Genomic DNA, 23,280 nt, shown 5'->3' with positions numbered 1-23,280 from the left:
TTTCCCACCTGGAGCCTCCTCAGCGTCCCACTGCCTCTACCTGGGTCACCCCTCAGGACACTCCGGTCTGGAACACTTCACGGAGCTTCACTGGTCCCTCTCCTGCTCCCGCCCACCTCAAAACCCCCAGGGTGACCCTGTGCCCAGAAGCAGGCTGAACCCCTCATCCTCCCGGTATTATGCTCAGAAGGATGGCCCCTGAGCTTTTTACTAGAGGGCGGTCCGCAGACCACCGTCAGATTCCGAATGCAGGACCAAGCATTCGGAATCAGTGGCCTACAGCCATGCTCTCCACGGAGACGGGTTGCACAGACCAGGCCAGGGCACGTGGGAAGAAAACACGGGAACCTGGTAACATGTGAATTTTCTTCCGCCCTTTCAAAATCCCACATGTGAGTACACTTCATAACGTACATTCTAAGGGGCGCACTCCGCGTCCATAACGCATCAACAGGGTCGCCGGGCACACACTCACGCTTCTCTTTTAAGGAAGGGCACCTGGGAGGCCCTCGGGCACCCTGCCCCCAGCCCGCCCCACTGCCCCCATTCCCTGCCTTGGCTCTGCAGCGTGGCCCCCGCACCGCAGCCCCTCCTTCCCAGGCAAGAACCTTCTCTCGTGCTAGAGCTGCCTATCCCGGGGGAGAGTTCAGGGGCACTCACAGCGGAGAAAGACCCCTCCGCCCACTGCATCCACCTGCCCAGAGTCTCTCCGTCTAAAGATGAAGACGACTTTCAGAACTTTACGCAACTGTGAAGCCCGAAGGAAACAACGCTTTCAACGGCACAACAGTAGATGCACCGCACCCCCGCGATCATCCCCTCGGCGCCTTAAGGCCTCGCCTGGGCCGCGTGGCCCTGCGTCCCTGCAGCCCGGGGCACGCGCCTACACGCCGGACGGAGCTTTTCTAAGTGAGGAGACCTGCCTCAAACTCCCGTCTCCGGGAAGACGCCTGGTGGCCTCGCTCACCGGAAGCCGCCGGGGAAGGGCGCCGAGATTCTCCGAGCTGCTGCCCAAGCCTCGCGGCCAGGCGGGGTTCGGGAGCCACCGCGACCCCGAGCGGGAGAAGAGACACCGCGCTGCCCGCCCCGCCCCGCCCCGCCGGCGCCGCTCACCGGGAAAGTCGCACTTGTAGGGCCGCTCCGGCTCGAAGTGGCTGCGCTGGTGCGAGCTGAGCTTGGCGTGCGTGGGGAAGCGCTCGGCGCACACCTCGCACTTGAACAGGCTCTCCTGCTCGTGGCCCTTCATGTGCGCCCTGAGGTTGTACACGGTGGTGAACTTCTTGCCGCAGCCGCCCACCGGGCAGCCGAAAGGCCGCAGCTTGTCGTGCGACTGCAAGTGCCGCTTGAGCTTGTACGACGTGGTGAAGGCCCAGCCGCAGCCGTCCAGCGGGCACTTGAAGGGCCGCCGGCCCTGGCCGCCGCCGTGCGTCAGCAGGTGCACCTGGAGCTGGTGCTTCTTGGCGAAGGCGAGCGCGCACTGCGGCTCGGGGCAGCGGTACCCGGGGCCGGCGGACGCGCGGCGGGCCCCTGCCGGGCTGGAGGCCTCCTGGCCGGGCGGCGGACGGCGGGACGGCGCGGCCAGCGCGAGGACGCCGCGCTCCAAGTGCACCAGCAGGTCCTGGCCGCCGGCGGCCCGGGGACCCACGAGGGGCGCGGCGCCGGGGACCTGCGCAGGGCGGCCGGCCGGGCTCGCGGCGGCGCCGGGCTCGGGCTCGGTCTCCCGCCGCCCCGGGACTTCGGCCGCGCCGCGCGCCACTTCCAGCAGCACCACGAAGGAGTCGCCGCCGCCGGAGCCCGCCGGCCGGGCCTCCCCGCGCCGCGGCTCCTGCGCGCCGTCCTCGGGGTCCCGCAGCAGCAGCAGGCGGCGGTGCGCGGAGCCCGGGGTTCTGCGGGTCCGGCCAGGGCCGCCGCCGAGCTGGGGTCCGCGTGGGGCCGGGGCCGCAGCGGCGAGTAGCGCCGGCGCGTCCATCTTGGGCCGCTGCGCGTCCAGCCACCGCCTCGCCGGAAACGCCACCCCGCACGCACGCCCGCGGAGCGCGACGCCGTGCGCTACGCACAAGAGTCGGCGCCAAAGCCCGGCGCGGAGTGCAGCCCGGCGCGCGCTGGAGCCGGCCCGAGGCGCGCGTGCGCGGAGCGGCGGGCTGGGCGCGGGGCCTGCCGGGCCGCGTGACGTCAGGGCTCCTCGCGGTGGGCGGTGCGGGGTGGGTCGCTAGAGGTTGGCGTTACGCTCCCGGCCGGGTCGCGCGGCGGAACCGGCGGAACCGGCGGGTCGGGAACAGTCCGGCGGCTTGTAGCTCCGAGCGGTCCTGCCGCCTCAGTGCGCGCTGCCTCGCATCTCGTCCCCGCCCGGACCGACCGCGCCCCACCTGCGCGTTCCGGGACGATGATCCCGCGGCTGCCGTGCCCCCGCCCCCGGTCGGTCCTCCGCCGGCCGCGCCCGTGATCTTCCGAAGCGCAGGTCCGGCTGCGCCCCCTCCCCGAGCGGCCCCGCTTTGTCCTTGCTCCCCCCACCGGACCCCCGCCCCGCTCCCCCTCCTCCCGCAGGACGAGCGGGTTCCAGCCTGGGGGGGCTCTCTCCGAGTGCCCTCCCCCCGCCCCTCAGACAGCTCTCAACTGCAGTTGTTCCGTTCGTACCTGTTCCAGTGAAGCCTCCGTGAGGACGGGGACCCCGTTGAGTCATTCAGAGCTGTGTGCCCAGATGCTAGCAGTGGAGACGCTCAGTAAATGTGTATTGAATTGAGGAATGATGTATTATTAAAAGTTCTTCAGAAATAAAGTACTTCGGGAGACTTCCCTGGCGCAGTGGTTAAGAATCCGCCTGCCAATGCAGGGGTCACGGGTTCGATCCCTGGTCCAGGAAGATCCCACCTGCCGCAACTACGCCCGCATGTCGCAACTACGCCCGCATGTCGCAACTACGCCCGCATGTTGCAACTACTGGAGGCCGCACACCAATAGCCGGTGCTCCCCAACGAGAAGCCGCGGCAATGAGAAGCCCGCGCACCGCAACAAAGAGTAGCCCCCGCTCGCCGCAATTAGAGAAAAGCCCGCGTGCAGCAACGAAGACCCAATGCAGCCATAAATAAATAAATATATTTTTTTAAAAAAATAAGGTACTTCAGGAGTTCCCTGGTGGTCCAGAGGTTAGGACTCCGCGCTTGCAATGCCGGTTGGGGAACTTAGGTCTCTCCACACGGCCAATAAATAAAATAAGGTACATCAATAATATTGAAAAGAATAGGAAACATTTAATGTAAGAATTTGTGCCAAAAATAAATTGCTCCAAGACCATTCAATGAAGGAAACAATCTTTTCAATAAATGGTCCTGGGACAACTGGTTATCCACATACAGCAGAATGGGTTTGGACCTCCACCTCGTACCAGACACAAAAACGAACTCAAAATGGATCCGAGGCCTAATGTAAGGGCTATAACTATAAAACTACTAGATCTGTGACCTTGGATTACACAGTGGTTTCTTAGATGTGAAACCGAAAGCACAACCAATGAAAAGAAACCAGTTGGGCGTCAACAAAATTAAAAACTCTTTTGAGTCAAAGAACACAAACAAGAAGGTGAAAAGATAACCCACAAAATGGGAGAAAATTTGCAAATCATATATCTGATGGGGATCTACTATCCAGAATGTACTTTTTAAAACTTGTAACTTAATCACAGACAATCCAATTTAAAAATACACAAGGGATCTTAACAGACATTTTCCAAAGAAGAAATACAATTAGCCAATATGCCCATGAAAAAAAACTCAATCATCAGGGTTCTGCAATTCAGAACCACAGTGAGATATCACTTCACACTTACTAGGATGGCTATAATTTTTTAAATGGGCAATAACAAGTGTTGGTGAGGGTGTGGAAAAATTGGAACACTCATATATTTCTGGTGGGAATGTAAAATGGTGAAGCCACTGTGGAAAAAAGCTTGGCAGTTCCTCAGAAAGTTAAGGATAGAATTTCCTTATTACCCAGCAATTCCACTCCTAGGTATATATCCAAGAGAAATGAAAACCCATCCACACAAAAACTTGTATGTGAATGTTCACAGTAGCATAATGCTACATTTAGAAAAACGGAAACAGTCAAGTGTCCATCAACAGACAAAGGGGTGAACAAAATATGGCCTATCCATAGAAAGGAATATTATTTAGCCATAAAAAGGAATGAAGTACTGATACATGCTAAACTATGGATGAACGTTGAAAACATGCTAAGGGAAAGAGGCCAGACCCAAAAGATCACATATTGTGTGATACCATTCATATGAAATGTCCAGAATAGGTAAATCCGCAGAGGCAGAAAGTAGATTACTGGTTGCCAGGGGATGGAGGACGGGGAATTAGGACTAACTGTTAAGAGCTAAGGGATTCTTTTCGGGGTGATGGAACGTACTGGAATTAGACAGTGGTGATGAGTACACAACACCGTGAGTCTACGAAAAACACCAACGTTTACACTTTAAAATGGTGACTTATGTTCTGTATGTCTCCACGAAACGTATATTGTTAGGAGAAGTCCATGCAGGACATTGTTGGGGAGAACCCCATTTATTTAGGGGGGAAACTGTAGGTGTGTTCACGTGCCTGCATATCCTGGGGAAGTTTCTGGAAAGACACGGACACTGCTAGCACCTGTGACTGCTCTGAACTGAGGTGGGAAAGGGCTCTTTCACTCTACACTTCACTCCCTTTGACACTTTTTCATTTTGTTTTAGATCATGAGTGTCTTTAATTTTTATAATTAAATATGTTTTCCCCACTGTGGAAAACAGTGTAGCAGTTCCTCAAAAAACTAAACATAGAATTACCATATTGAAACAGGAGGGAAGGGGGCAGGGCACAACCTTTAAAAGGTTTTGGATACGACAAAAACTGGTTAGAACCCATTAGGTCCAAGATGACAGAAGATCTAACTTCCAGTGGACCTTGAGCCTCATTACATGCTCATTGTAATGCATCAGTTAAATGACACACCCACGGGTGCCAGGACAGTTCCGAGGCTGACCATAAAAGGCCAAAAAGCAGGCAGTGGTCCAATTCCTGGAAATCCCTACCCCTTCTCCAAGGTAGTTGGAATAACCCTCCCACTCATTAGCCTATGAAATTACCCAGCCCATAGAAACTAACCACCCAATATTTCGGGGCCTCTCGCCTTCTGAGCTGGCCCACACTCTTGTCTGTGGAGTGTTTCTCCCAGGGCCGCTGTCACCTTTTGAGACAGTCTGCATTCTGTCTATGGAATGTGTAGCTCTCTAAATAAATCCACTTCTTACCTCTCACTTTGTCTCTCACTGAATTCCTTCTGCACTGAGGCATAAAGAACCTGAGCTTCATCAAGTCCTGAGACCAGGTGTGCCGTCTTACTTAAAAGACCATGGGTTCGAGTCCTAGCCCGTGGGTTTGAGTCCCAATCTGGGTTTTGGCTGGGTTCGAATCCCATCTCAGTTGTGTGGTTTCAATATGACCCAGCAATCCCGCCTCTGGGTATGAACCCAAAAGAATTGAAAGCGGAGACTGGAACAGATATTTGCACACCCATGTTCACAGCAGCCAACAGGTGGAGGCATCCTCACTGCCCACCGATGGCTGAGTGGATAAATAAAAATGTGATTCATGGCTTCAACAGAATATTATTCAGTCTCAAAAAAAAGGAAATACTGACACATGGGACAACATGGATGAACACTGAGGACATTATGCGAAGTGAAGCACGTCAGTCATGAAAGAACAAACACTGCAGTACATGCTTCCACTCACGTGAGTCCCTAAAGACAGAAAGTCAGATTCCTAGAGACAGAAAGTGGGATGGTCGGTGCCAGGGGCTGGGGAGGCGGAAGGGCTGGTGTGGGCAGGTCTGTGTAATGAGGACACAGATGCAGTGTGGGAAGATGAGAAAGTTCTGGAGATGATGGTGTTGATGGTTGCACAGCAATGTGAACGTGCTTAAGACCACTGACCTGTACACCTAAACATGGTTAAGATGGTAAATTCTATATGTCTTTTACCACAATAAAGAAAAATAATGTTTTCATGAAAAACCTTTGGTGGCAATATGGATGTTTCCGCTGCTTGATTTTTCACCTTTCAAGAGTGACTGACGGTATTTTTAAAAACATTTTTAAATGGGTGAAATGAGCCCTGTTAAACGTTTGCAGAGGACTCTCCTAGCCCTCCCAACCACCCTGCAACAAGCAGTAGGGTTTAGAGGGAGGAGCAGAGGGGCAGCTCATTCCCTGGGCTTGACTGGTGGTGGTGGTTCAGTGGTGTCTCAGGCACAGACAGAAACGCATATTCTAGAGGGATTCCGGGCATTAGGAGCACCGCAGACGCTGCCCGTTCACCCTCAGGAACCCAGGCCCTGCACTCGGAGCAGGTGGGTGTAGAAAGGGCTTGGGGCAGCCGGGGGAGGAGAAGCAGAGGACACACGTGCACTTGTCATATTTGCATTTGCGGGGAAACCCCACCAGCCTAGATGCGGCTCGCGCAGCACCTGACAGGCTGAAGGGCCTCACTGCGGACTCTGGTCAGTGGCAGCATGCAGTCCTTCCGGAGCTGCGGCAGGAGTGGGGCTGGGCTGGGCCGGGCCTTCCAACGTGCTTTTTTCCCCAGCACCACCAGGCAGTTGACTCACATCTGACACTATCCACCAGGAGATCCCGCAGCTCAAGGGCTCAGTCCTGCCAGAGTGCCGTCAGATGCCCATTGCAAGTCAGGTTGTCACCTGTGCTTCTGACCCACCGGCTACATATGGAGGGTTCCCATGACCCCCTCCTCGGGTTCAATTAACTTGCCAGAGCAGCTCAGAGAACTCAGAGAAACATTTTACTTAAATCACTGGCTTATCATGAAATGACATAACTCAAGAACAGTCCGACGGAAGAGGCGCACAGGGCCAGGCCTGGGGAAGGACTCGGGCTCTCACCGCGAGTGTGCCGTTCACCCCGGATCTGCAGGGCTTCACTAGCCCAGAAGCTCTCCCCATCCCCTTCCTTTTGTTTTTTCCTGGAGCCTTCCTTACACAGGTGAGATTGATTAAATCATTGGCCATCAGTGATTGATTCAACCTCCAGCCCCTCTCCCCTCCCTGTCGGGGGTGGGAAACTGAAAGTTCAACTCTCCAGTCACAAGGTTGGGTCTCCAGGCGACCAGCCCCATCTCAGGGGAGGCCCCAAATTCGGAAACATAAATTCAGGTGTGGCAGAAAGGGGCTCGTTGCGAATAGCAAAACACTTCATCTCACTTATCACTTAGGAAATTCCACGGGTTTTAGGAGCTCTGGGCCAGAAACGGGGCTGAAGACCAAACACATATTTCTTATTGTAAATCATCATACCACAGAGTTAAAGGAAACTTCTCCATCAAAGATCGCCGTGACGGTAAATTTTACATGTGTGGATCGGGCCATTTTAAACCTTGCTTCTGGGTGTGTCTGTGAGGGTGTTTCCAGATGAGATTAGGACTTGAATGGGTGGGCTCCCCAGAGAAAGTGATAGGCATCATGCAAGCAGTCAAGGCCCAAACAGAACAGAAGGTAGGAGGAGGAGGAGTTTGCCTTTTCCTGCCTCCCTCTTGTGCTGGGACCCCTCCTCTCATCGCCTGCCCTTGGGCTGGGACTCACAACATTGGCGCCCCGGGCTCCCTGGCCCTGGTGCTGGGGCTGAACTGCGCCCCCCGGCTTCCCTGGGCCTCCGGCTCACATGACATACACGGCATCTACCTCTATATATGGACATCTATCTATAGCACATATGGATATATGTACGGGTATACCTCCTGCCGGTTCTCTAGAGAGCCCTAATACAGACACAGATTCAAATCCCAACAGAGGCCATGCAGGTGACACAAACGTGGGAAACAGGCAGGGGTAAGAAATCAGCAGCTCCTGTCCAAGAATAAACAACAAACACACTTGGCCTCGCCACTGGAGGACAGCAGAGGCTGCAGGGCTGCGGTAACTTGGGTGAAATAAGCCCAGGCCCAAGGGGCCTCTGGCTAATTGTTGCCACAGCGGTGGCGAGCGTGTGGCGTCACCTAATCTCTTGACTTCTTTAAGTAACTCAAAATCTGGATTTTTTAAGTGAAATTTCCCAATTTCTAAAAATCGGTGACGATGTCAAAAAATTTTTACAGAGGGCAGGCCAAATAGAACGCAACTGCAGGTCAAGACCAGCACCAGCCCCCAGGGTAGGAGCCCCCTCTGGAAAGCCCAGGGCGAGAGAGCTGAGCCCTCCTGCACCGGCCTGCGCTGGTCGGCAGGGAAAGCCTCCGTTCCCGGGCGGGTCCAGGTTCCCAGGGAGCAGAGGGGGCCCCGGGAGGGGCCTGGAGACTTTCACAAGCCCCAGTTTTGAAGGCAGCCGAGCTCACCCCCATCAGGGCCAACTGTTTTCTACCTTCATCGTTCTGATGAAAACATTTCTGAGTGGACTACACATCTCTCCTTTCTTAAAGAAGGCTGGCAGAAGGTTGCTGCTGGTGGGAAGGAGCAAATATCTAAGTTAATGGTTTTAGTGCTTTTCTAAGTGTGGGAAGAGGTGAGAATCCAGGTTCATAAACTTCTCCAGAAAATACCTGACTCTCTGAGGGCCTGTTCTGCCAGTTTTCCCAGAGCACAGAGAGTCTCACCCTGATCTTCGCCCTGAACTTTCCGGGTGTGCTGCAAGTCAGCGGCTGCAGTGGCTGGTGACTCGATCCCTGCAGAGCCGGGTGGCGAGTGACACTCTTTACTTGGCACCTCCATGCCTACCGAGGCTGCGGGCACTGCCCTGACTCCCCCCGGGCCGGTGGTGGCCCCACTCTGGGTGTCAGCTGTCCCTTCTCCCTGCTGGCAGATGAGGCAGGGGAGGAGCCTGCTCACCGGCGGCCTCAGTAGGGCGCCTAGGGAGGGTCTGGAGCCCTCACACGTGGCCCGAAGCCTCCTGAGACCCTGCCCTGAGGCTGGCCAAGCCCTGGCTGTCCTGAATAAGCGAGGGCGCTGGATGGGAAAGGATGACGGGAGGGTCTGGTCTTCAAACTAGACATATCCTCTTTGTTTCTCCCTAGGAACAGGGAATGTTCGCGCAGATACACACAGCAGGGTGCCCTCCACGGAGACCTGTTGACGGCGATACAATCATTTGGACCCCCTGCTCGCCGTGCGGAAGAGAAGCCCGCCCAGGACGGCTTTAGCAGGTGAGGACCAAGGAGAAGGGGAGGCTATCTGGGCCTGGTATAGCAGCTCCCGGCACTGCCCAGGAGCCCAGGCACCTCTGCCTTTCCACATGCCTCCAAGTGCCACGGTGGTCCTCACGGTCACTTCACAGCAGGGCTGCTGTGCTCCCAGGCATCACACCTGAGGTTCTGGCAGGAGGAAGGGGCAAAGGCAAAGAGCAAGGCAGCCGCACCTGTCCATTTTTATTACAGCTTTCCCGGAAGACCCACCCAGCAGACTTCCCCGTCGTCTCATGGGCCGGAAGCAGGCCAATGGTCACTCCTAATTACCAGGAAGGCTGGAAAATCGCTACTTTTTACGGGCACATTGCTGCCCAGACAACAATGGGGTTTTGTTAGCTCAGGCAAAGGTGGAATGGCCCGTGGGGAGGACTCGGACCCCCGGCTAGATGTGGGGGGAGGGTGTCAAGTTTTCTGCGGCTCCTTGGAGGCCGGCCCCCAGTCTCTTTCTCAATTTGAGCCTGTCCTGGGAACCAAGGAGAATAAGGACATGATCAAAGCTGGCCTCTCTGTGCAGCGAGGTCGCCGGCCCGGGCGAGGCCGTCTCTGCCTGGTCCCCTGGCGGCCCCACGCCAGTCGGTCGGTCGGGGGGAAGGCGGGGCGATGGGCGAGAGCCTGGCCCAAGGAGCCCTGCCCCTCGGCGGGAGGAGGGACAGCAGGCGGCTCCAAGGACTGGTCGGTGCCCCGCTTGGCCAGTGTTCACGGCACCAGCCCCGGAGCCCACTCCGCGCCAGGCCTGAGCACCCAGCCCTGAAGAAGACCCCCGCTGCCTTCCCGGTCCCCAGGGAGCCGCGTGGTGACAGCAAAGGTCCCCGCCCCTCTGGCCTCAGCTGTAAACTGGGGACGCAGCGACACTCCCTCCGGGTGGCGAGGCCCAAGAGGGCGTGCGCACAGCTCCTGACCCAGGAGAGCACGGGGGGCAGCGGCGGGAGCCAGGTGGCTGTGAGGTGAGGGCGGGACCGAGGTGGTGAGGGGGCCACACGGCTCCGGGTCCCGCTCACAGCCGCAGGGCCTGCTGGAGCACACGCTCATCCGCCACCTCATGGGGCAGTGTCACCACCAAGCCCCCGTCCTCCTGCATCGTCTGGCAGATGATCTCGTAGGCCTTCGGGTTCCCAGACCAGCAGCGGCGGGCCACCTGCCGGCGGGGCGGGGAGAGGGCGTGCGGCGTTGGTGCCACGTCGGCGGCGGTCAGTGGGTTCCCACGAGGCATTCCCAGCTCACACCTCCTCCTCTCTTGGCCAGAAAACTGATCCACCCGCCTGTGACGACGTGACACTGGCCATCCTTCTGCCCGGACTCCTCCCCCCCGGGCAGGGGCCCCAGGCCAGGCCCCCGGCGTCGTCCTCAGAGCACACGGACCTCGGCTCTGCCTTCAGACCTCTCTCCCGCCCGCTTCCTTCCCTCCACCCGGCCCAGCGTCCTCAGGGACCCCTGGACGGTGGCCTCGGCACTCCCCCCGCCTCTTGCTGCCTTCCTGCCACTCCCCACCTCCCCCAGCCATTCCCTCACTGCCTCACTGCCTTCAGGACAGGACCAGCCCCCTCTGCTGGGGCTCCACCCCTCCACCCTCCTGGGCCACCCAAGTCTAACCCTAGCGTCGGGCTCCCAAGCCTCTCCCCATTCCACTCACATCTGCAAATACCCCCATCACCCCCGACCTCCCATCTGTGCTGATTCCCCCTTCAGGCCCCGCCGTGGCCATCGAGAGGGATGCAGACCCGCACCACACGCGCACTCGCAAGCAGGCATGCGAGCGACACCGCCCGGGCCCCCTGCGGACACAGGCTGGGCTGGAAAGAGCCGGGCTGAGATGCGGCCGTCTGAAGAGGAGGGAAACCCTGGCGGTGGCTGGAGGGGAGACACAGGAGCAGCGGGGGCTCCGGACTGTTTTCTGGGAGGAGGGCAGGGCGGTCACTCACTCCATTGGAGACGTCCCAGCTGAGCACCATCTTGGCCTTTTGCTCAGCCTCCTGGGTCCCGTCCAGCACAAGGCCGAATCCCCCGTTGATCACCTCGCCCCTGCGAGAGGCAAAAGGTTCCCAGGTCACGCTGGGTGCGACCCTGCAAGGGGCAGGCCTGCTTCGGAGGCGCTGTCTGGGGAAACAGCCCTGCAGCCCGGAGCCTGCCTGTGCCGAACGGCCTGAGGGATGCAGGCTGCCCACTCGTGCCTCCGCGCTCCACCCACAGACCCCAGGCCCCTGTTCCGGGCCCCCACGTGTCGCCTTCGTGGGGGACGGGACCACCTCTTCCGTGGTTCCTGCCGTTCCACGTGGCTCTCTCTTCCTGCTGCCCTTAGCACTCTGCCTTCCTGTACTCGCATTTGGGGTCCTGATTACTTGATTTGAGGGCCGACTTCCTTGATGTCCAGCATTTCTTGGACCACCTCCTCTCCCGGGTTTGGTGTGTTCTGGGGTCACGCGTGTCTTGAGAGCTGTCATTCGAATCTCATCATCCACATGTGCCAGCGCCCGTCCTCTCCCGCCGTTTGCCCCGCAGTTTTTCCCCATCAGCCATGGAGACTGCGTCCTTCCTGAAGCCCCTGGATCCATCCTCACCCTCCACGTCTTTCTCAAAGGCTCCTGCCCAGCTCACATCCCTGACCCTCCAGCCCCTTTCGGTTACACACACGAAAGATTCGGAAACGCCCTTAATCTTGTCAGCTCCTGCCAGGTTTTACTGCCAGGCTCCTCCCCATGACCCCAAACCCTCAGGTCTCAGATCCTCTGGCCCCTCCGGCCTCACCCGCTTCTCTGCCCAGCTGGACCCTCCTGACAACCTCAGCCGGTTCCCACCAAGAGAGTGAGGACCCTCTGCCCCATCCCACCCAGGGAGCGGAAGCGGAACTCCTGCACCCGGGCCTGTGTCCCTGCAGCCGGCAGCCCTGTGCCCGCGAGCGGGCTCCCAGCACTTCCCATGGCCCCTGTGGTGGAGGAGGCTCTGCACGGATTCAAGGTCATCACCACTCGCCTGTCAGAGGCTGGTGCCGGGAATCAGAGGACAAAGCAGGCGGCAGCCACAGTCCTTTGACCAGAGAGGACTTTTGGAGATTAGAACGACATCTTTCGTTTTGGTAGCCCGAAGCCCAGATGGTCAGAGGGCAAAGGTGCTCGGCCCCAGGTGACCTCTGCAAACCCTGCCTGGAGCAGTCCTGGGCCCAGAAAGACAGCAAGAAAGGAGGACCTGTATCTCAGAGCAGTTGCTGGACAGAGAACGGTCCCATTGAGAAGGACATAAAAGCAGAACCCTATGTCACATGTAACAAGAGTCAGTGCCAGATGTACAAAGGAAGGAAGTACTCAACATTATAAGATGAACAAGAACACGCAACTCAGGAACAGGACCCTGGGAGACAGCGACTCAAAGCAAAACAACAGAGTCTGTAATTCTTGCCCACCAGCCCGGCAGCCCTGGGTTTCAGGCAGTGATACCGGCCAGGGCTGAAGAGGTTATGCAAACAGGAATCTTCATGCCGGGAACTGTGGCACCCACAACACACACACAGTAACGGTTCATGTTCACAGGAGGGGTGCCTTGGCGGCGGGAGGGGGGGGCCTGTCCTGGCTCCTTCACAAGTGACTGCGGGTGGGTTTGCTGGGAACCCCAGGCAGAGTCACACTCTGGGTGCAGCTGCCTCATAGGTGGGACCATCGAGATGATTCGACGACTGTCTTTGGAGACACCCGTGCACAGGTCGCGCACCACAGGAGCCTTAGCTGCCGTGACTAATCTCCACTGCTAGCCCGCAAAGCATGCTGCTATCATGACCATTTGTCCAGGAGAAACAAGCCCCTTGGGGATCCCCATGCACAGCCGGGTTCAAGATATACTCTAGTGAGGAAACAGTATCAGTATCCAGACAAAGACGGGTGCATTTATTCCTCAAAGATGTGAGGCCCCGGGGCTGAACCGGGTGTGAGGACAGAAGGCGGGGACACAGGGACTGAGGGGAAGGCTCAGCACCGACGGTGAGGCCCGGACCCTCCCGCGCGGCTCCGGAACTGGCCGCACCCTCCCTGGAGGGACGGAACCACACAGTCTCTACGCAGCCGTCCAACCCACCGAGACCAGGGACTGACTGCCGACTCTCCCGCTCTGCGCCCTGTCTAAAAGGAGCAGACGGCGGGTAGCGTGGGCAGGCAGCACAGGACAGACCCCAGCACACAGTCAGAGCAGACTGGGCAGAGCAGGGACCGCAGAGCGACCCAGTGGCGACACTGACCAGCTCAGAATCGGGGAGCCAAGAGATCGTGGAAAAACTGAAAGCAAACTGAGAGGTATCAGGGTGGCTTATGACTTAGAAACTTGCTTTTCCACACAAGAAAGCAAAAACTATAGCTGGAGATGGAAGGAAGAACAGGGGTGGGACAGATTTTTCCCGCTGATTTTCACGGGAAGGTTTGCAGCAGTATCTGGTGGATTAAATCATGCACGTGTGTGTCTGATGGATTCCAGGTGAATCTGAGGCACTTTCCAAAGGAGCCCTCGAGGGCGGCCACGACCAAGGCCCTCGGTGCCCGTGCCTCACCGGCCGCGCCCTGTCAGAGCCTAGAGGGCAGCCTGGCAGTGAGGGGGGACCCCGCTCTGGGAGCCCCGTGCAGGGTCAGCGGTGAGCAGTGTCCCGAGGCCTCGTGTCCTGCACACTTTCTTGGGGGCTCCGTCCTGCCTTCTATGGTCCTGTCACCAATGTCGTGAATCCAGGGACAACAGATCTGGGTCCAGATCCGGCTCCACCACCACCTCCGGCCCCCTTCAGAGCTGCTTTTGCACCTGCAGCATGACTCAGCAAATCCAGTGCCAAAACGCCAGGCGCTCTCTCCCGTCCTGGTTCTCCCCAGCCTGTGTCTCTGAAAGGACATGCCATCCGATCACATTTTCCATTCATGAGAGCCACCTGACTGGGCTGCAGCTTGGAATTCCGGCCTCGAAGGGCCCAAGGCCAAGCCAGTCCCCGGGGACGCTCTGGAAGCTGCAGCGTGAAGGACTTGGCTCGGGAGGGCAAGTCCAGGCTTGATCCAGCCAAAACGGGCTCAGAGGTCAGCTCAGAGGTGGCCGGGCCTGGGCAGCTGTCCTCCTCTGAGGGGCCACGGCGCCCCCTGCTGCTCTGAGGAGCCAGGAATCCCGCGCGACCAGAGCTCCCCAGGCGACCCCCCACCCAGAGGCCACGCGCACAGGTGTAGCCCCAGCTGCCTGCTGCCTCAGTTTCCGCATCTGTAGATGCATTTCTTTTCCAAGAGTAGGTGAGAGAGGGGATTCAAATGCTTGCCATGCGGTCCGCTTGCAGTAAACATTAGTTATTCATCGTTCTTAGCAGCAAATGTGACACCATGGTTTTTAACAAGAAAGACATATTTGGTCTTTGTCCACTGTTCCTGGCACAGAGCTCCTAAAACCCTTGGAATTTCCTCTGCTGAGAGGGATGAAGGCGTCTTTCCTTATGTTGATGAGGTGACTCTGGGAAACCACCCAAGGATGGGGCTGGATGCCAGCGGAGCCACCATGTGATCAGAGGCCTGGAACGTGGGTCCCAGCCCCTGACCTTCCGGGAGGGGAGGGGGGCTGGAGGTGGAATCAGTCACCAGTGGCCCGTGATGTAGTCAATCACGCCCGCGTAAGGAATCCTCCATAGAAACCCCGAAGGAGCGGGTTCAGAGAGCGCCCAGGCTGGGAAGCCAGAACGCTTCCACGTGCTGCCGTGCCCGGCCCCAGCCCCACAGGGTCCCTTTGGGTCCTCAACACGTGTATCTCCTCATCCGGCTACGGATTCACATCCTTTGATATCTTTTGTAATCAATCAGAAATCCAGTGAATAAATGGGTTCCCTGCATTCTGTGAGCTGCTCTGGCAAACCAGTGGAACCCGAGGAAGTGGCTGCAGGGACCTCTGATCTGCAGCCGGTGGGTCAGAAGCACGGGTAATGCTGTGGACATGTGACTGGAGTCGGCGGGGGGGACGACGGCCCGGTGGGACCGAGCCCTCAGCCGTGGGATCTGACGTTATCTCTGTGCTGACAGTTGGAATTGAGTGGAACTGCAGGACACCCAGCTGGTGTCAGAAAACCCCCTCGTGTAGGAGCTGGGTGCAGCATTATAGGGACGTCCCCACGAGGGAACTGCATCTGTTGCCCAGAAGGGAGCCCCCCAGAAGCCCTAGCTCCCTCGCGGCGTGGGCTGGAAACAGGCCTGGCTGGGCAGAGCGGGGCCAGGACCCAGGGAGTCCAGAACCCAGGTCCCCGCCTCCCAGCCCAGCCCCTGGCAGAGTGAAAGGACGGGGCCAGGACAGTGCTGAGAATTCCCTGGAAAACACCTGTGAAAGCAGCATGAAAATGACAGGAAAGGATGGTTTACGGCGTCCACAGCAGGCCTTGGTGTCCCACGCGACGGGTGAGACCCCAAAGGTGGGGTGTTGGGCAAGGCCCCCCATTTCCAGCTCACACGAGGAGCCCTCAGTAGCGGGAGCTCCGGGAAGCAGGCCCAGGACCCTGGAGGAGACCCCTGAGACTTCCCCTGGAGCCCCAGCTGCACCACCGGCCCTCGGAAACCTCCTTACCAGCCGACACCCCCGCCGTTGTGCAGGGCAACCCAGGTGGCTCCCCGGAATGCACCTCCCACGAAGTTCTGCACGGCCATGTCTGCGGAAACAGAGCCCCGTTAGCCCCCGAGCAAGGCGGCCAGGCCGGGCCAGGGTCTGAGGGACGGATGGGAACGAGGCAGGGCAACTGCAGGAACAGCAGAAACTTGTATTTTCAGAGCCAAGCAAAGCAAGATAATGAACAAGTGCCCAACGAGCACTGTCGCCCCCTGCTGTCTTCTCTCCGGCACCAAGTGCCAGATACAGCGCCCCAGAAGCACGAAGGACAAAGGAATTCAAAGGGATGTGGTGGCGGTTTTAGCTCAGACGACACAGAGCGTCAGTCCCACCCTTAGAGCAAACACGCTAAAGTCTGGGGGGCAAGCTGCAAATTACTGACTGTCCTTGGCCCATCAGAGGCCTGAGGTCCCAGGGCGGCCAACTAACCAGAACTCTGTGGGGAGGCAGGCACATGCACAGAAAATGGAACCCGTGCCTCACTCGTGTCTAAGGACTTGCTGAATGACAAGCCTGAGCTTGCCTGAGACTGAGGCCCCTGGGGACACGGACAGAACGGGTCGGCACCTTCTGGCGGGCTCTTCCTCCAAACCCCCACTTGTGCCCACAGAGAAGAGGAGGGGGTCCTGGGAATACTTTCCTCCTAGTGCAGGGCTATGAGATGCAAGTAAAGCAGCTCTAGGACCTGGAAAAGGCCAGAGAGCAGATTCTCCCCTGCAGCCTCCTGAGACGTCACAGCCCTGCCCACAGGTCGACTTAAGCCCCGAGAAACTGACTTCAGACTTTAGACCTTCAGAACTGTGAGGGAACACATTTGTGCTGTTTCCAGCCTCTAAGTTTGTGGTATGTTGTTACCGTGGCCAAAGGATACGAATGTAAACCACATTAATGTCAGAGAACTTCAGAGCCAGCAGTATTATCAGGGATAAAGAGGGACATCACACGATGATAAAGAGGTCAATTCTCCAAGAAGAGACAATAAACCTAAACAAGGGCATACCTAACAACACAGCTTTAAAACACACATGGCAAAGTGGATGAGAACTGAAAAGAGAACAGACAAATCCACACACACAGTTGGGAACTTCATCACCCGTCTGTCAGTAATTTATGGAACAAGTCAGCAGAAGGTCAGTAAGGATCTAGACAACAGGAACAGCACCACCAAGTGACGTGACCTAACTGACATTTAAAGAACAAGCCCCCGAGTAACCGCAGGATACACCTTCTTCCCAAGTGCACCAAGATGGACCACGTTCGGGGCCACAATATAACCCTTAGCAAATTTAAAAGAACAGAATGAATACAGAGTAAGCTCTCAGACTATAATGGAACTAAATCAAAAGTCAGTAACAGAAAGATACCGGAAAAATCTCCCCACACTTGAAAATTTAAAAAGATACTTCTCAATAACTCATGGGTCCAAGAGAATGTCTCAAAGGAAATTTAAAACATTTTGAACTGAATGAAAATAAAAATATATTATGTAAAAATCTGTGGGGTGCAGCTAAAGCAGTGTTTAGAGGGAAATTCATAGCATTAAAATACTTTTATTAGAAAAGAAAAAAGGTTTAAAATCAGTAACCTCAGCTTCCACCTCATGAAACCAGAGAAAGAAGACCAAATTAAACCCAAAGTAAATAGGAAAAAGGTCATACTAAAGATTAGAGTAGAAATCAATGAATTTGGAAACAGAAAAGCAATTTAAAAAATCATTTAAACTAAGAGCTTCTTAAGAATATCAATAAAAATGATAAACTTCTAGCCAGACTGATAAAGGAAAAAGAAAGAAGACACAGGGACTTCCCCGGCAGTCCAGTGGTTGCGGCTCTGTGCATCCACTGCAGGGGGGCATGGGTTCGATCCCTGGTGGGGGAACTAAGATCCCTCAAGCCCCACAGCAGCCACAGAAAAAAAGAAAGAAAGAAAGAAGCCACAAATGACCAACATCAAGAATGACAGAGTGGACCCCACAGACATTAAAAAGATAATGAAGGAATATGATTCTATACTCATAAATTGCATAACTTAGATGAAATGGACCAATCCCTCAAAACAAAGTGATGTGGATGGTGTTCCTGAGTGTCTACCTCCTTCCCTTGGGATCCCGTCCACAATGGGAGGAGCTGCAGGTGCTGGGAACCAGAAAGCCCCCCAGGACCGGAACGCAGAAGCTCTGGGGTGACAGTGACAATCACGGTGGCTGCAGCAGCGGCAGTCCCTCCCTGAACGCGGGCCGCGGGAGCTGAGCACCTTCTGAAGATCACCGGCAAGGGACGGGGCCAGGTGCACCCAGGTCTCGGGCATCCACCTAGCTGGTCCACCTGGCACCCGCCCTGGTTTACAACTGAGCCCGCGTCCCAGGACCCCTCCGTCCTGGGCTGGTCACCCTGTGCCATGCCTCTCAGATGCCAGCACCTTTTTTGCAACACCACAACCGACTGAATGAATCACTTGATTGTTAAATAAAATCCAACAGAAAAAAGTTTACGTTTGTTGTGTTCCTCACCCGCACAGAAGGCAGAGCCGTCACAAATGTTGGAGGTCTCCCTAAACGGGCTGTCTGTGCCGCTTACATCATGGTGGTCTCGGCTCAGGACCACCGGTGCCTGCAGTGTGGGAGGACACAAGAGGTCAGCTACCAGTGTCCACTGCCCAGCGCAGGGCAGAGATCAAGGCACAGGGCACGCCTGATGCCCTTCGGATTCCCCTGAAAAGCAGACCTTTGGCGGGAGGAAGCACAGGGTTTCCGATGCCCCCGTGGCTGCTCAGAGACGCACTTTCCGGCCGCCCAGAGCCCTGTGTGCTCCCCAGGTGCTGGGTCCGAGTCTCCTCAACCCCACCCACACTGTCACCACACCCACTTTATAGAGAGGAAAACTGAGGCCCGGAGAGGACAGGACACCTCCCCGATGTCACAGGGCTGTAAGGGACAGCCTGGCGTTTCGACCGCAGTAGAGGTCTCGGGATTTCACGGCTTCAGTGTCCGAGGAGCTGCCCTGCCCTTGAACAGGCCAAGTATGCTCCCCCTCTTCACCGTTGCCCTGAACCACCTGTGCAGTATTCCAGCACCTTCTGGATACTCAGGCCTCCACTCTGCGTCTGCAAGGCAGAAGGCCATCCTGACCCCTGTCGCCCCACATGTCACCTCATTCACTTTATTCACAGAGCTTGGCACCACTGAGAGCCCCTGAATTGATACCTTTGCCTGCATGTCCAAGTGTCCCTCCACCACCACCAGGCTGGACCCTGTCTACCTTGTCCTCTGCACAGCAGTATTGCAGCAAGGCTGGCACCAGGGGGCACTTAGGAAGGAGTGGGGGGGAGGGAAGGAGGGAGGGGGGAGGAGGGAGGGAAGATGGGAGGAGGGAGGGAAGGGGGAGGGAAGGGGGAGGGAAGGGGGAGGGGGAGGGAAGGGGGAGGGGATGGAAGGGGGAGGGGGGAGGAAAGGAAAGGAGGGAGGGAAGGCGAGGGGGAGGGAGGGGGGAGGGAAGGAGGGAGGGGGGAAGGAAGGAAGGAAGGAGGGAGGGGGGAAGGAAGAAAGGAAGGAGGGAGGGAAGAGGGAAGGAGGGAGGGAAGGAGGGAGGGAAGGAAGGACTAAGACCCTGTCTCTGCCCTGCCAGCACTGTAGCACCATAGCAGGAAGTGTGCATGCACCGAGCGAGGTGGGCAGGGCTGACCAGGAGAGAAATGGGGAAAAGCAGAGAAGGTTGTCATGGTTTGAAAGGGACAATTTAACAAAGTCACATGAAACACTCGTGGGAAAGCCACGTTTTGAGGTTACGGGAGCCTCTTTTCTGATAAGAGGCTCAGAGAGGGCCTCTGACTGCCCAAGGTCACACAGCAGGGACCAAGTTGTCAGAGCCTGGGTTTGAGGACGGGCCTCCTCCCTCCTGGGCCTGGGCTGGCCTGGTGGGGAGGCTGGGGAGCCCCATCCAAGCACAGGACAGCCCACCTTGATCTTCCCAAGGGCGATGGCTTGGTTGAAGGCCACAGCGATGGCCACACGGCCTTTCTGGTCCGAGTACAGGATCCTGGCCTGGGAGCCCACCACCTGCGGAGAGAAGGGTGAGAGCTGACTGATGCGGGGGATGCTCGGGAGACACGTCCACCAGCAGTCAGACGGCCGCCTCCAGGGAGGCAAGAGGCAGCTCTAGAGTCCAGCACGTGCAGTCTGGGCCCCCAGACGTCCCTCCTGACCCATCCCCACAGGGTTAACCCCCAGGGGCCTCCGGGACCCTGACTCGCCTGTCTCCGGGGATGTCACCTCTTGCGGGCGTCACCCCGCTCGACCCTTCCAACCAGAGTAACCTCAGCACCCCCCAAGGGGGTGTTGATGTGTCTGCCTTGCTCCAGCTTGGCACCCAGAACCTCCTTAGTGAGTCTGTGAGGAAGACACTACTGTCCTCATCACAGGCCCCGTTTTACAGGTGAGGAAACGGGCCGGGGAGGCTGAGCCCCTGCGCACCGCCACCAGGATGCAGCCCCTTTGGAGCTGGGGGGCAGTCACTGGGGAAACAAAGGCTCCCGAAAATGAACCACTGTTCATGTTAGCGTTGTTACTGCTAGCACAGCAGTCATTGTTAGCACAGTGGCTCTCAGCCGGGCGACATCTGGGGATGACTGTGGACATTTTGGGTGCTGCTGGCATGGGTAGGGCCGCTGCTAGACTATGGTCCCCGTGACAAAGGATATCCAGCCCCCAGGCGCTCGAAGAGGCATTAGCATCCATGTTCACAGCAGCATCATTCACAGTAGCCAAGAGGGGGAAGCAACCCAGTGTCCATGGCCGGCGATGGATAGACAAGGTGTGGTCCATACACACAGGGAACATGATTCAGCTTAAAAAGGAAGGAAATCCTGACATGTGACAGCATGGATGAACCTTGAGGACATCGTGCTCTCTGAAATAAGCCAGACGCAAAAGGACAAGGGAGGGGAGAGGGAGTTAGTGTCTGACAGGGACAGAGTTTCAGTTGGGGAAGATGAGAAAGTTCTGGAGATGACGGTGGTGATGGTCGTACAACAGTGTGTATGTGCTTAATGCCACTGAGTTGTACCTTAAAAATGGTTCAAATGGTAAATTTTATGTTATGTATATTTACCACAATCAAAAAAAAATTCATCTGGCCCCAAATGTCAGCAGTGTCGAGACTGAGAAACCCTGGACTCTCCAAAGGGGGTGCAGGTGTTTCCCTCAGCCGCCCAGGGATGGGGTGAAGCATGGGGTGGGGGGGCTCCACAGGAGGCCCGCGCATGCCAGCCTCTCGGTCAGCCTGTGGCTTCCTTGGCCTCCCGCTTTCCACCCAAAGGCCTTACTTTACTTGCGCCAGCTGCCTCAAATCCTTTTTGGAAAAACTGTACTGTAAACCAGCATGGCAGCCTTTCAGATTTCCTGGATCCAGAAACAGAAAATGGGAGGAACTGACACAGGATTACCAGCTTTGTCAAGAGTGTACGTTAAAAGAAACAATTAAAATGTTAAAAGGACAACCTTCTGTGATCGCCAGCTTTCATGAGACGGAGGGAGGGAGGGAGGGAGGGAGGGAGTTGGGGAGCGAGGGATGGAGGGACGGGGGAGCGCAACCTGAAACAAGGGGGAAAGACGCGATGTCCAAGTAACTTTAACTCAAACACAAAGAGAGGGTCCCGCTCACAGGCTTGGGGCGGCGTCCAGCTGGCCGCCCATGTGCCCTCAGCCCCGCAACCCTGCCGGCCCCTTCTCGGTGGTCGTGCCCCTCCTCTCCGGGCCTCCCTGGACTGGCCCCCCATCTCCACCTCTTGCCCCACCCTCCCAGGCCCAGGCCCTCAAGTCCAACAGCGACGGCCGTGGGCATCTCAGGCTCCAGGCGGTTGGCATGAAGGGTTTTGTGGAGAAATGCATTTGTGACCACTGGGCCAGGAGGCGGCGGCAGCCTGGGGGGACAGGGCTGGACCAGGAAGCCCAGGAGAGGGGGCTCAGAGCTCGGGGCAGGCCTGGCTGAAGCCCAGGCCAAGGACCCACTGGTCCAGACGTGGTGGCGGCATCCGGCCATCAAGGTCTGTGGTCAAAGGCCTGTGACCCACACGCCCATTTCGCACTTTGCCCTGGTGCATCCGGTTGGCTGTCTCCTCAGGCCTGTGCACTGGCTGAGCCCTCTGCTTCCCCCACTGTCACTCCCCCCACCCAGCCCCCAGCCCCACTTAGACCCGAATCCACAAGTCAGCTCCTCAGAGACACCCTTCTGGCGGTCCGTGTAAACCAGTCCCCACCCCGAGTCATCCGACTGGTGGTCACACTCACAGTCACAGAAACGCCCGTCGCCCCAACCCTGACCCCGCAGCGCGTCAGAGGGCCTGCTCCGAGCCCCACACCACAGCCAGGGGGCACGCGCCGCCTCCAGCATCTCCAGTGTGCAGATGGGACGGGAGGCTCGGAGAGGCCAAGCCACTCACCCCAGGTCACACAGCGGAGAAGCCGGGAGACCTGGCTCCAGGGCCCTGCAGGGGAGTGAGGGGAGGAAAGACCTGCCTGACCCCGGTTGCTGCCCCGGAGCCCACGCCCCCTTCTGAAAGGTCCCGGGCTTCTCTGTCCAGCGGCCGCTGGGTGAGGTGGCCAGTGGGGACATCGCCTAATTGGCCCAGGTGGCGAGCAGCCCCTCACCTCGGGCAGGGTCCAGCTGCCCACCCTGCCCCCGCCAGGCCGAGCCCTCACCAGCCGGTGCCGGGAAGCCTCCCGGATCCAGCGGATGTTGTCTACGTACTGCTGTTCCACAGCTGGATTCACTGCGGGGAGAGGGGAAAGGGCGTCACAGGCAGCGGGAGCCCCTGCCCCACGGGGGGGGGGGCACAGACCCTCCCTCGCGAAGGCTGCGGGGCAGAGGCACCTGTCTGTGTCCACAGACGGCCTGGAGCCGCTGTGACACGGAGACGCAGAGGGGCCTGGACACGAGGGGACGGTGCACACGGACACAGGGGCAGCTACAGGGAGCCAGAGCACCATCAACAGGCACCGCCCAAGGATGTGCCCTGTGCCCACGGGGCCAGGCAGGGGACCACGCGTCCAGGCTGCCCAGCACCGCCAGGCAGGTGTCTATCGGAGCCTCTGGGGGTCACCCGTGCGCCAGCATCTCCAACCAACAGCCTCACCTCCGCCAGCAATGGCCTCCTCCAGCACTGACGTGGCCAGCTCATCCGTGACCACCAGGTCCTGCGGGTCCCCGGATGTGCACACCCAGCGGAAAGGCCCAAATCCCTGGGAGAAGATGTCCCTGCAAGGGCAAAAGCCTCGTCACCTGGGGGCTCCCAGGCTGGCTGCACCCCCTGGCTGGGGTCACCATGGTCCACGGTCGGCGAGGCCGCAGATGCTCCAGAACTGAGGAGGTGAGGGCTGTGCGCCAGGCGGGTGGTTCGTGGGGGCCTGTGTAGTGAGTGGGCGTCGGTGTCCACGATTGCTGCCGGAAGCCCCTAAGCCACGAATTGGACGGTA

General features: G+C 57.8%; 2 protein-coding genes across 9 annotated transcripts in view; both read right to left on the bottom strand.

The window, feature by feature from the left end:
- ZXDC (ZXD family zinc finger C) overlaps positions 1-1,983 on the bottom strand; it is a 31,064-nt gene extending 29,081 nt beyond the window's left edge. For all 6 annotated transcript variants that reach the window (XM_061197379.1, XM_061197378.1, XM_061197380.1 and 3 more), the window contains exon 1: positions 1,114-1,983. In XM_061197379.1, the coding sequence (XP_061053362.1) occupies positions 1,114-1,969 (856 nt within the window). In that variant the 5' untranslated portion in view covers positions 1,970-1,983. The remainder of the gene's footprint in view (positions 1-1,113) is intronic.
- Positions 1,984-9,398: 7,415 nt separating this feature from the next.
- The window catches only part of UROC1 (urocanate hydratase 1), a 38,041-nt gene continuing 24,159 nt past the window's right edge, over positions 9,399-23,280 (bottom strand). For all 3 annotated transcript variants that reach the window (XM_061197374.1, XM_061197375.1, XM_061197373.1), the window contains 7 exons: positions 22,941-23,062; positions 22,507-22,577; positions 19,768-19,866; positions 18,322-18,421; positions 15,774-15,855; positions 11,147-11,246; positions 9,399-10,362 (listed from right to left, as the gene is read on the bottom strand). In XM_061197374.1, the coding sequence (XP_061053357.1) occupies positions 10,222-10,362; positions 11,147-11,246; positions 15,774-15,855; positions 18,322-18,421; positions 19,768-19,866; positions 22,507-22,577; positions 22,941-23,062 (715 nt within the window). In that variant the 3' untranslated portion in view covers positions 9,399-10,221. The remainder of the gene's footprint in view (positions 10,363-11,146; positions 11,247-15,773; positions 15,856-18,321; positions 18,422-19,767; positions 19,867-22,506; positions 22,578-22,940; positions 23,063-23,280) is intronic.

The sequence above is a fragment of the Eubalaena glacialis genome, chromosome 7 (genome assembly GCF_028564815.1).
Source record: "Eubalaena glacialis isolate mEubGla1 chromosome 7, mEubGla1.1.hap2.+ XY, whole genome shotgun sequence".
Lineage (NCBI taxonomy): Eukaryota > Metazoa > Chordata > Mammalia > Artiodactyla > Balaenidae > Eubalaena > Eubalaena glacialis.
Note: the sequence above shows the minus strand (reverse complement) of the source record. Positions and strands in the feature narration are given on the sequence as shown.